A 12,437-nucleotide genomic window follows, 5' to 3' on the forward strand; every position below is an offset into this window, starting at 1 on the left:
CTCTTTTGTTCTGTGTAGTCTTTGTTAGCGCAGCTGCATAGTCTCTTCCTCCATGAAAAACAATTTGGGATTTTGCAGAACGAGTTTCCTTCAGATTGGTCCTTTTGTGCGTTGTCTTCTTTAACCTATGTTTCTAAAAGGGCTAGTGGAATTTTAATTTTATTCATTTTAGTAGATTTAAAATGCAACTGGTTCTAGCAGGATGGCTGGGCCTCCTTTACAGAGGAAGAAATGTATTCCCAGTCCGACTGGCGTTCCAATTTAGCTCTTCTATATTTAAATGTTACAGAAGTTCTTCTGGCCCGTACGGACCCCGTCCTCGCCCCTCTCCCCTAAATTACACTGCTGTGAAATAGCAGCTGCTTCTTTGTCTGATTCATTCAGCGTTTCAGTTTTGTTTTTTTACTTCTTCTCCTAGTACAATATATTTATATCTTTTGTCCTCTCCCGAAGCTCAAACAGAGATGCCTGCTCATCATTTCAGTATTTCCCAGGATTTTACGTGTCTGGTACATTTTCACATCATCTTCTTGCCAGGGTGCTCCAGGGGAGCATTTCCGTCATGCTCACAACAACCCTGTGAAGTTGGCTCGGCCGAGACAGAGTTGGGTTAAGGTCATTACACAAGTTTCATGGCAAGCAGGGATTTGAACTCAAGTTCCTTGCCCAGCACTCTGACCACAAGAGGATGCACCACTGGAGCGGACGATTTAAGCCGCTTTAGAATGATAGAATCATAGATGTGGGAGGGCCCTCCAGGGTCAGCTAGTCCATAGCGCAGGGGGTTGGGCTAGATGACCCAGGAGGTCCCTTCCAACTCTAATTCTATGGAAGGGTCCTCCAGCGTCAGCTAGTCCAACCCCCTGCAGAACTCGGGAAATTCACAACTACCTGCTTTGTGAGACAAAAGATGCATGTTGTTGTTGTTATGTGCGAAGTCGTGTCCGACCCATCGCGACCCCATGGACAATGATCCTCCAGGCCTTCCTGTCCTCTACCATTCCCTGGAGTCCTTTTAAGTTTGCACCTACTGCTTCAGTGACTCCATCCATCCACCTCATTCTCTGTCGTCCCCTTCTTCTTTTGCCCTCGATCACTCCCAGCATTAGGCTCTTCTCCAGGGAGTCCTTCCTTCTCATGAGGTGGCCAAAGTATTTGAGTTTCATCTTCAGGATCTGGCCTTCTAAAGAGCAGTCAGGGCTGATCTCCTCTAGGACTGACCGGTTTGTTCGCCTTGCAGTCCAAGGGACTCGCAAGAGTCTTCTCCAGCACCAGAGTTCAAAAGCCTCAATTCTTTGACGCTCGGCCTTCCTTATGGTCCAACTTTCGCAGCCATACATTGCAACTGGGAATACCATAGCTTTGACTAAACGCACTTTTGTTGGTAGGGTGATGTCTCTGCTTTTTAGGATGCTGTCTAGATTTGCCATAGCTTTCCTCCCTAGGAGCAAGCGTCTTTTAATTTCTTTGCTGCAGTCCCCATCTGCAGTGATCTTGGAGCCGAGGAAAATAAAATCTGTCACTATCTCCATTTCTTCCCCATCTATTTGCCAGGAATTGAGAGGGCCGGCTGCCATGATCTTTGTTTGGTGCATATAAATACACTAAATAAAAATGGGGGTCCAGCTTGGGGTGCCAGCCTCCAGATGGGGCCTGAGGTCTCCCTAGAATTACAGCTCCTCTGCAGACGACAGAGATCAATTCCGCTGGAGGAAATGGATGCTTAGGAGGGGGGCTCTGGTGTTGTACCCCACAGAGGTCCCCCCTGAAGCTGTCGCCCCTACCCCAGTCTACCAGTTGCCAAGGAGTCCCTGGCAAGTCTAGGCATCATGAACACTGCTGCCCACCACTGCCCTCTCCACAAGGCCCCACATCCCGCTTCCAGAATGAGTCACCAAATCCCCCAGTCCCACTGCAAGGCTGGGAATGAATTATTTTTAAATGAGAGGGAGCGCTAGAGAGAGCCACTTATTTATGTATGCATGTATATATTTATTTTTATTTATATACCGCCGCTCTCCAAAGTCTCGCGGCGGTTTACAGAAATTCATAAAAACAACTAAATCCCATAAAAACCCATTAAAACATAATTAAAACACAACATCGCGATGGTGGATAATAACCCCCTCCCCTCCCCCCGTCCAGCAAGGTCTATTACTCTCCGTCTGGGAGCGAGGGACTTAGTTGGTTTCGGCTAAGGATCCAAAGCTGACAGTGCCGGGAATCGCCCTGGCCTCAACCACATGCCTGGCGGAAGAGCTCCGTCTTGCAGGCCCCGCGGAAAGCTGACAAATCCCGCAACCATGGGGTTGCAGTGAGCACAGGGACGGAATTTGTTACATGCCAAGCCCTTGGGGTTGGGAGTCCCGCGGGGGTGGCTGGTTGCACCATCCCCATCATGGTGAATGACCGGCGGATCGAGCCCAGCCCTCCAGCGATTTGCCAGGCAGGCCAGGTGCGTTTCGGATGGCTGCTCCAGCAGAGCCTTCCGTTCCTCTTTGCCTGCACGAGCGCAGCCTTTCAAGAGACACCTTTCAAGAGACTGTCCACTCAGCTAGGAGCCTCTGGGATTTCAACCCACCCTCTCGGACGGTGCAACTCGCCGTCAGTCAGAAGCCGCGAGCGTGCCCTTTTCTGCTGTCGACCGGAGTGCCTCGTTTGTAGAACAAATTTCACGGGAATTGGCTTCCTGGGGAGAGCCTCCCGGACGGTTTTTCTTGCTCCCCTCAGAATCCCGTCCAGCAAATCCACCACTTTGGCTGTCTGCCAAGGCGTCCAGTCCGAAACCCTGCGGGGCTCCCACGGCTCATGTGCACAAGAAAACCGGTCTCTGTAAAAAATATATATAAAGGTTATTGGAACAGATCTCCAAATGCAAGTTCCTCTGTTTGCAACACACAGCTAAAATCACACAACGTAAAAGACACGGGGAAAGCAGCTTGACTGATGCGCCCAAGAGCTGCATTCCCCGGCACAACCATCCAGCCACGAAATTGAAGGCCTTCGCTCCAGCGCCCTCTGCATTGCTGCCCATTTGCAAAACGGTGGGATGTAGCGGAGGCCTCTAGTCCGTGAGAATCCAAGCCCGTCTCTTTCTTACAGTTCCCAGAATTTCCTGGCTGACCGAGGCCAGTCGACGGTGGTTAACCCGTCAGGACATGTTCTTGCTAGGACGCTCTCGAAAATGACTTCACTGCTCCTTCGCAGCGCATGGCTCACCGGTTCTCACGATATCCGGACTAAAGTCCCACCAGCTGGCAACAGACCTGCAGTCACAAAAACTTCGACCCAGGGAATGAACGGCTGCACACATGGAAGAAATCAGGGCCACCAGTTATCCATCGCCTGAAAAGCACCAACGAGAAGCCCGCAGGACTCAATCTGCCACATGGAGAGTGGAAGATGGCTGTGGAGATTTGGGGGTGTGGTTCGGGATTGGGAGGGGTCTGATCAAGGCACATTGCCACTCAGCCCACCCTCCAGAGCAGCCGTTTCCTCCGGTGGAATTGAACTCCACCACCCGATGATCTGTTGTAATTCCAGGCATGCTTCAAACCCTGCCTGGTGGTCGGCAACACGGCTTCCTCCCCTCTCTCTCATGCATGATGCAGAGAACAAGCAGTGAGCCCTTGATTGCTGGATTGGGGACGGGGGGGGGGGGTTGAGCCAATAAAATCCTATTTATTCCCCAGCCTGGAGCGAGCTTCTAGTCGGAGCAATGATCACGAAAAAAGCTGTTCTCGGTCGGATAACGAGAGACTTCCGCATCCTCTGCCGGGCAATTGACTTCGGTGACCTGCCGGACGCGGCGTCTGCCTTTCGGCTCTTCTGTTCCACCCGGCCCAGCGTCAAGGAAACTGTTAAGTCTCGTCCGAGGGGCCTTGACAGGACGCGCTTGGTGGCTGAGGAGTCCTCGGGGCCCTCCCCCGTCCTCCCTACTTCGGCTTTGGGAGATTGGCTGTTTGAACACCGTCTCAGTGGATAAGCGGGCTCTTAGTGGAGAGGTGGCCTCCGGTCATGGTGGCGAGGCTGGCGGATCGCCCGGGGTGCGGAGACCGTCCACAGCGGCTTGATCTGCCGCAGAAGAGTCCGTAGTTTGGTGGGTGTTGGGGGAGCTCTGGCGTGTATCTTTGGGCTACATCCCCTAAGCCAGGGGTAGTCAAACTGCGGCCCTCCAGATGTCCATGGACTACAATTCCCAGAAGCCCCTGCCAGCGAATGCTGGCAGGGGCTTCTGGGAATTGTAGTCCATGGACATCTGGAGGGCCGCAGTTTGACTACCCCTGCCCTAAGCTGTTGCGAAATATATCCCCCCCTCTCCCAAAGGGCTCAAAAGCTCTAGATCCCTCCCCCCCCCCCACTATGTCAGAGAAATAGGCATTCTGCTCCGGCCAAGGAGACAAGCAACGGGAATGGATCTGTCATGAGGACAAGCTGAAGCCGCGCGGCACGATTCACGTCAAGATAGAAAGGGCACCTCCACGTGAAATCATCCCTCACCTTTGCTGTATCGATCCCATCCATCGCTGCCATGCTGCCCGCTCTCAGCTTTACGTCTGACGTCCCCTGGATTCCGGCGGTGTTTGGAGGAAGTCGGGTGACTTCCCTGCCTTCTGCTTCCCTGCTGACAAATGTTCTGGCCCATGTTGGGGTCCTGGAATGTGTGTGTGTGTGTGTGTGTGTGTGTGTGTGTGTGTGTGTGTGTGTGTGTGTGTGAAGTGCCGTCAGGTTGCTTCTGACTGAAAAACATCAGAGCCTCAGAAGGGTGCTGTTGGATCAGACCAGTGGCCCATCTACTGGTCCATCCAGCTCAGCATCCTATCTTGCTCAGTGGCCAACCAGTTCCTGTGGAGGGCCAACAACAGGGCAGAGAGGCCGAGGCCCTCACAAGAGGGCTCTGGAGAGCCCTGCTGGATCAGGACAGCGGTCCACCCAGTCCAGCCTCCTGTCTCACTCAGTGGCCAACCAGTTCCCTCTGGATTGTCAGTGACAGGGCAGAGAGGCCAAGGTCTTCATGAGAACGTCAGAAGAGCCCTGCTGGATCAGACCAGCTTCTGCCAAAATATTTAAAAAAAAATCTGCATAGCTAATCAAATTTCCAGTGGCCAATCAGAAGCCTTGCTGGATTCGCTTGGCCTTACCCAAAGTCTTGGCGGGCACCAGGAAAGCTGTTGACAGGGTCCCCTTAAGATCCCCAAGGGAGCTTGATGTTTGGGGAGGAACTCCCGCTAGCCCTCGTCCCTCTCTGTCGAATGAACTCCTGGGCAGCTGGCGCAGTTTCCCCGGCCTTCAAGGGCCACCCCCTTCACACACCTGCAGGAGCCCCGAGTCCACGTGCCGTTTCCCCTGGCCCGGAGCGTCCGCTTGGAGCATCAGTTGGCTCTGGGTTGGGAAATCCCTTGAGATTTGGGGGGGAGGGCTGAGTTTGGAAGGGGAGGGACTTCACTGGGATAGGAGGCCATAGGGACCCCCTTCCAAAGCAGCCCTTTTCTCCAGGGAGGAACCAAGAAACAAGTTGGGCTAACGGTGGAAGTAGAAAAATAGCCATGATGATGATGATGACGATGATTTGTGTATTAATTTTTTTGCTTCTGTGCTTCCCTATGAATGGAGCATACGATGGGGCGGGAGGCGGGGGAGATCTCTGTTGCCTGGAGTTCAGTGGCAGTCCAGGGAGATCTCCCGCTCCTGGCTGGAGGTTGGCAATCCTAGCCTGTGGGGGCTCCTGAGAGGCAGCTAAAAGTCTGAAGGAGGCCCACTGCACCTTCTTGCAATGGCAGCCCTAAATGGCAAAGCAGGGACAGCTCCCAGAAAAGAGGAGCTGGCAGGAACCTGCGCGGCAAAGAGGACATTGTTATTCCAAGCTGCCCTTAATTTGCTTCCCGAGCAGCACTCAGCGACTCCTGCCGCATCCCTGACCTCTCCCAGCTCGTCCCCTCGGAAGAGCATCCACATGTCAGGGCCATGTGTCGGCCGCCGCCTGCAGAGAGGAGTCCTGCCCCAGAGGCCCAGTTGTCTGCCACGACAGCTTGGAAGCAGCTCTCCCCCCCCTCTCCCCCTCCCTCCCCCCCTCCCCACCTCATTCGGATTCTGCCAAGGCCAAATCTGGACTCAACAAAGATAGAGCCGTAAAGGACTCTTGTGGGGTTTTTTTAAAGGTCAGAGCAGCTGCCCCCCGTTCCCCCAGAGTTCCAGCGGTGAGAAGGAGGTTAATCCTTCCCCTCTGGACGGTTTTCCTAAGGAGGGGGCTGAGAATAAAGCTGCTTCTTGATGTGCCGAAGGTCCCAGCTCCGTTCCCAGGCACCTCCTACGAAAAGGGCCTGGTAGTGGCCAACGGGAAAGGCCAGCCTCCGCCAGAGAGCTGCTGCCAGTCAGAGTAGGCGAGACCTTGAAGGACCAAGGGTCTCATTCAGTAGAACTCAGGTTTGCCCTTAGAGAGAGGGACTGTGGCTCACAAGCAGAGCCACTGCCTGGCAGGTGGAAGGTCCCAGGTTCAGTCCCCGGCATCTCTAGGTCAAAGGAGGCCATAGCCAGTGGGAAAGACCCTGGGGAACCGCTGCCAGTGCTGACTGTGATGGTGCAGGCGTCTGGTTCAACACAAGGGAGCTCCGTGTCACTGCATGCTGGGGAGGAGCCATGACTCACTGGCAGAGCCTCAGCTTGGCACCCACAAGGTCCCGGGTTCAATCCCCAGCACTTGCAGGCAGCCTGGGACCCTGGAGAGTGGCTGCCAGTCTGAGTAGGCAGTGTCACTTGCTGTGACAGGCCAAGGGTCGGATTCAGTCATGTTCAGAGGCCCCCTCATGAGCAAATGGCAATTGTGGGGGGTGAGACTCACACCCTTCCCCCCCCTCTGGCTGTCCTGCTCTGAGCTCCTTGCAGGGAGGGAGAGCTTGAAAATATTGAGAGAGAGCAGCCTGGACAGCGAGAGAGATTTTAAATCAGGGGGAAATGACTGGGCGGGAGGAAGGATTAAGTCTCCTCCTCTCCTTCTGTGCTGCTTTCTTGACCCAGTTACAACCCGTCTCCACTTTCGACTCTTGTAAAGCCTGCCAGAATACAAATCTGCTCTTTTGCCTTACTGTTCTTTCAAGGAACCAAGGGTGGTATGAATGCCCTCCCAATTTTAGGCCCCACAACAACCTTGTTAGGTAGGCAAGGCTGGGAAATAGTGCCTGGGCCAAGGCCTCCCACTGAGCTTTGGTGGCAGAGTGTGGATTTGAACCTGGATCTCCCAGTCTGACATACTAGCCACTACGCTGACCACTACCCCTCTGAGCAAAAAAGGCGAGTGGGGTCATAACTTCCAGAGGACCTTGCAAGCGTGGCCTGCTGGTTCGGACCTGGGTTCAAAAGATCCCTGCTCAGCCACGAAGCTCACCGGGTGACCTTGGGACAGTCATTTGCGATGCAAAATCCTGTTCTTTTCTCCTCCGAATTAAGTTCTTCCCAGAATTAAGAATTAAAAACTGAGCACAACAAAAATTGAGCCCAATAGCTCCTTTAAGACCAACAAAGATTTATTCAAGGCGTGAGCTTTCGTGTGCAAGCACAAAGTGACCATTTTGACTGCGGAAGTGTGCCTGCACATGAGACCACCTTGAGCCCCTTGAAGAAGGGGTTGACAGGTTGATAGAAAAGCGTTTGGGAAGATTTTTAGATGATTTGTTTTGACAAAAGAGTGAAAACTCGTTTAAGGGACAGCGGAGTGCCAGGTATGAGTTCATTCACAGCTCACGGGAGTGCTTGGCTCACAGCACAGTCTCCTAGGGTTGGATCCTCAGCTGCACTTCCGCTCACAGAAGACGGCGGGAACAATTTTGTCAATTCTCCCTTTCCACTGCAGCCCCCGGTGCATCGTTTTTCCACCAAAAACTGTGGGGAGGCCTTGATGACTGCAACAGAAGAGGGAGGGCAGGACAGCTCCTAGGGCCTGCTGTGCAGGACTGTATTCAAGTCCCAGCCTTCGCCACAGGACCGTCCTCAAGAAATAGGAGATATCCAAGTACGAGTCTTTAAAAAATGGCGGTCTGGAGCGGACATGGTGATTGGCAAAGCCGGTTGGCAGATTTTCAACATGCAAAGGAAGGGTGCAGCACTGGCTGCTTAAAGCATCAAGAGTTTTAGTAAGAAGGGAAACAACTGTAATGAAAAGAGGAGAGAGATAGTCCTAACAGTCTGACTGACTAACCGTGGTGGAGGCCACCAAGGAGGAAGTGTGGGCCAGGAACCAGGACTCCATTGCAGGGGGAGTCCTCTCCATAGAAGAAACCCAGCACAAGTCCATAGAGTGAAAAGGCATTCAATCTTTATTGAAAAGGACAGCAGTGCACATCAGAATTCACAGGTACAGGAACAGAAGCGTTGATAGAGACAAAAAGCTGTGATCTCTCTAACCCAGGGGTAGTCAAACTGCGGCCCTCCAGATGTCCATGGACTACAATTCCCATGAGCCCCTGCCAGCATTCGCTGGCAGGGGCTCATGGGAATTGTAGTTCATGGACATCTGGAGGGCCGCAGTTTGACTACCTCTGTCTAACCTGATATAGGGGCGGAGATTCAGGCGGGAAAGGTGGTTCACAGCAAGAGGCCTTTGATCCAGCAGGAGCCTAGTCTCTGTTCCCAGGGCTTTGATTGCACACCGCTTCCTAATCTGAATATGCTAAATACACATCCCATCCCCCCCCCCCCCCGTGTCCCTTGGAGGACATTCTGCATCTGCCGTAGAATCATGCACCCAACAAATCTGACATATTCCAACAAAGGGTTGTGAGTGTCCTGCATAGTGCAGGGGGTTGGACTAGATGGCCCAGGAGGTCCCTTCCAGCTTTATGATTCTATGAGTCTCTGCAGCTTGGCAGATCCATTGGGGCTTGTCTGACCCAGCCCTTCTAGACTGCAGAGAGAGGCAAGCATTTCTTTGGTGTATGCACACACAGAACTCCCGGGAAGCTAAAATGACCCTGCTTTGGCCACATCCTGAGAAGACCAGGGTCACTGCAGTGGCACTTTTAAGACCAACAAACATTTATTTGAGCACTCGAAAGTTCACGCCTTGAATCAATCTTTGTTGGCCTTAAAGGTACCTGGCTGGACTCTGATTCTGTTTTGTTGTGCTGCTTCAGACCAACACGGCCACCCACTTTATCTTTATGGAAGACAGGAGAGCGTTATTCAGAAGGTCAGCGTAAGTTGGGAGCCACTGGACGGCCCCGTGACACACACACACAACACACAACACACACGGCCTGCGTTCTTTCTCTGGTGAGAAGCCCATCAGCAGAGTGAACATCTCCCTCCATCCCCCCCCCGCCACCCCGCAATTAATTACTGCTGCAGTTTCTCTTGCTTGTCTTATCAAGTCCCCCAAACGGCTGCGTATTTCACGGGTGAGGCTGCGCGCATGAGTCTCCTGCATGGATTGCCTGATTACGTTACGCTTTCGGCAATTAAGAGTCTGCGACACTAAGGAAGATTTGGGGTTATTTTTAAACGTGTGCCCTTCTTAGCGGCAAGTTGGAGCCGAGGCTGATGTGGGCGTGGGTGCCTCCCTGTCCTCCATGGGGGCGTCCAGGTTGCTGGAGGAGGCCAGGCCCCCGCAGGGCTCTTTGCCCTGTTTGATGCTGGGAAGCCGAAATATGTCCTTCGGTGACAGAGAGGGCACGGCACACGGTCTTTGCAGAGTTACCTTGTGGCGAAGGAAGGGCTGTCCATGAGATGGAGGGGCTTTGGCCCCCAGGGCAGGGGCCTTAGCTGACCTCGCTTTTGCCTGCAGTTGTGGGGAGAGAGGACCATGGGGGGGGGGGTTGCCACCCTCCAGGTGTACTAAAAGTGGAGACTGTTATTCAAATCAGATTAGCAAAGCATCGTAAAGGCAACCGTCAGTAATAACCATTTTGTTGTTGTTAGGTGCGAAGTCGTGTCCAACCCATCGCGACCCCATGGACAATGATCCTCCAGGCCTTCCTGTCCTCTACCCTTCCCCGGAGTCCATTTAAGTTTGCACCGACTGCTTCAGTGACTCCATCCAGCCACCTCATTCTCTGTCGTCCCCTTCTTCTTTTGCCCTCGATCTCTCCCAGCATTAGGCTCTTCTCCAGGGAGTCCTGGAGTAATAACCATACAGTGCTGTAATATAACAAGTGTAATGCAAAAAAATAGTTCAGGCCAAGGTCCAACAGGTGAGTTTAGGTGGTCTTTTGCCTGAGCTATTTTTTTGCATGACGCTTGTATTCTTGTATCTAAATTTACAGTATTGTGTGCTTAAGACTGATGTTTCTAGAGGACAGTGTTGCACGTTTGGAGGCGTTACTTACTGGGATTTCAGAGCCCCCTTCTTCCCCCCTGGAGGCCGGCCTCCCTGTGTGAGGCTGGACATCCTGTAAAAGAAGCCTGGGATGAGTGGTTGGTCCCCAGGCAGGCAGGGCCCCCGTGTGCGTGTCTGAATGTCTCTGTTTGTATTTGGTTGTCTTTTTTTTATCCAGGGATGCTGCAGTAGGGTTGCCAACCTCCAGGTGATAGCTGGATATCTCTTGGAGTTGCAACATTTCTCCAGGAAAAAAGATGTTTCCCTGGAGAAACTGGCAGCTTTGGAAGACATCCTTCATGTCCCCACCCCCAAAATCTCCAGGCATTTCCCAGTCTGGAGCTGGCAACCCAGTGCTGCAGGCCTGATCCAAGAGGTCCTTCTCTGCTTGCCCCTGTGCTCCAAACCACAGGGAAAAAGAAGAAGAGTTGGTCTATGGACCCTGCTTTTCATTGCCCAAAGGAGTCTCAAAGCATCTTACATTCGCCTTCCCTTCCTCTCCCCACAACAGACACCCTGTGAGGGAGGTGAGGCTGAGAGAGCCCTGAGATTACTGAAGAAGAAGAATTGGTTCTTATATGCCGCTTTTCTCTACCCAAAGGAGTCTCAAAGCATCTTACATTCGCCTTCCCTTCCTCTCCCCACAACTGACACCCTGTGAGGGAGGTGAGGCTGAGAGAGCCCTGAGATTATTGAAGAAGAAGAAGAGTTAGTTCTTATATGCTGCTTTTCCCTACCCAAAGGAGTCTCAAAGCAGCCTACAATTGCCCTTACCTCTCCTCAGAACAGACACCTTGTGAGGTGGGTGAGGCTGGGGGAGCCCTTTGATTCCTGCTCGGTCAGAACCGCTTGATCAGTGCTGTGTTGAGCCCAAGGCCACCCAGCTGGCTGCATGTGGAGGAGGAGCAGGGAATCAAACCTGGTGTGCCATTCCTAACCCCTGCACCAAGCTGACCCTGCTCACTGGCATTCCCCAGAAGAGAAGGAGTTCTGGCTGAGCCAGGGCTGTGAGGCACGCTCTTCTAGGAATATCCCTCCCTGCCTGAGAAAAGGTGTTTTTGCTGGATCTCCTGCAACGCGTTGGGAACGGAGGGCTCCAGGAAGCAAAACAATCCCCCTGTTCTTCAACATGCAGAGAGTTTACAGTGCATTCCAGTGGGATTACTCACAGGAAAACAGGGCTGGGATCCTTGTCTTAAAGAGTGCTTCTGTGTGATACAGGAGCCAGTTGTGAGACTTGGTTCAGGGCAGGGGATGTGAGCTTGCAAAGTGTGGGTCGGGAGTTCCCTAGATGCTTGGAGGTGGGGCTGGGGAGGGTGTGATGGCCCTGGGCCCTAACAGGGTCCATCTGCTTCGCATGATGTCACCCAGTGTCATGCCAGAGCCTCAAATAGGTGGGGGAACAGTCTTCCGTGCTCGTTCCTGTTGTGTCCTGAGAGTTGTCCATCACAGGATCAGAAAGCACTTCCTAGAGAGCTTGCGGAATCTCTTCCCTCAAAGGTCTTCCAAGAAGACTGACAACGGGTCCCCCAAGGCCTGCCGCTCTGACATCGTGTGCCAGGCTGCTGGATCCCACCTTTGGCTCCCCCGGGCGCTTTGGAGGCTGCCTCTTGAGCGCCGCTGCACGTTGCTCCCTCCGCTGCTTTCCTGCCCTCATGCGCCTGCTCCCTTTCAGGCCCACGTGTTCGACCTGAGCATCAACAAGTACGAGCCCATCTGCAGCCAGGCCGTGGTGGCCAAGAAGAAGAACAAGATCACCCACATCCAGTTCAACGCCATCTATCCCATCGTCATCATCGGGGACGACCGGGGCCACGTGACCTGCCTGAAGCTGTCGCCCAACCTCCGCAAGATGCCCAAGGTAAGCTCCCCGGAGCGGGGCGTCCCGAGTGGCGCGGGATTTCGGCACCTCCGAACTAAGCCGCTCTGTCTTGTAATGTCCAGCTCCCACGCAGCTTGCCTTGGGCCGGTGCCAACAAGCACCTTGATCCAAGCCGGTCTTGGAACCGCTCCAGCCCAGCACGGATAATCACTCCTCGCTTTCACAACCACTGGCTAATCTGCTTTGCATCTGGATTAATTAATTGATTAATTACATTTGTATACCACCCTCCCCTAAGGCTCAGGGTGG

At 53.3% G+C, this 12,437-nt stretch overlaps 1 protein-coding gene across 1 annotated transcript in view; it reads left to right on the forward strand.

The window, feature by feature from the left end:
* DNAI1 (dynein axonemal intermediate chain 1) overlaps window positions 1–12,437 on the forward strand; it is a 119,981-nt gene that overhangs the window by 78,763 nt on the left and 28,781 nt on the right. The window contains exon 19 of the mRNA XM_077346571.1: window positions 11,982–12,167. Within this exon, the coding sequence (XP_077202686.1) occupies window positions 11,982–12,167 (186 nt within the window). The remainder of the gene's footprint in view (window positions 1–11,981; window positions 12,168–12,437) is intronic.

Source organism: Paroedura picta, chromosome 7, assembly GCF_049243985.1.
Source record: "Paroedura picta isolate Pp20150507F chromosome 7, Ppicta_v3.0, whole genome shotgun sequence".
Taxonomy (NCBI): Eukaryota; Metazoa; Chordata; class Lepidosauria; order Squamata; family Gekkonidae; genus Paroedura; species Paroedura picta.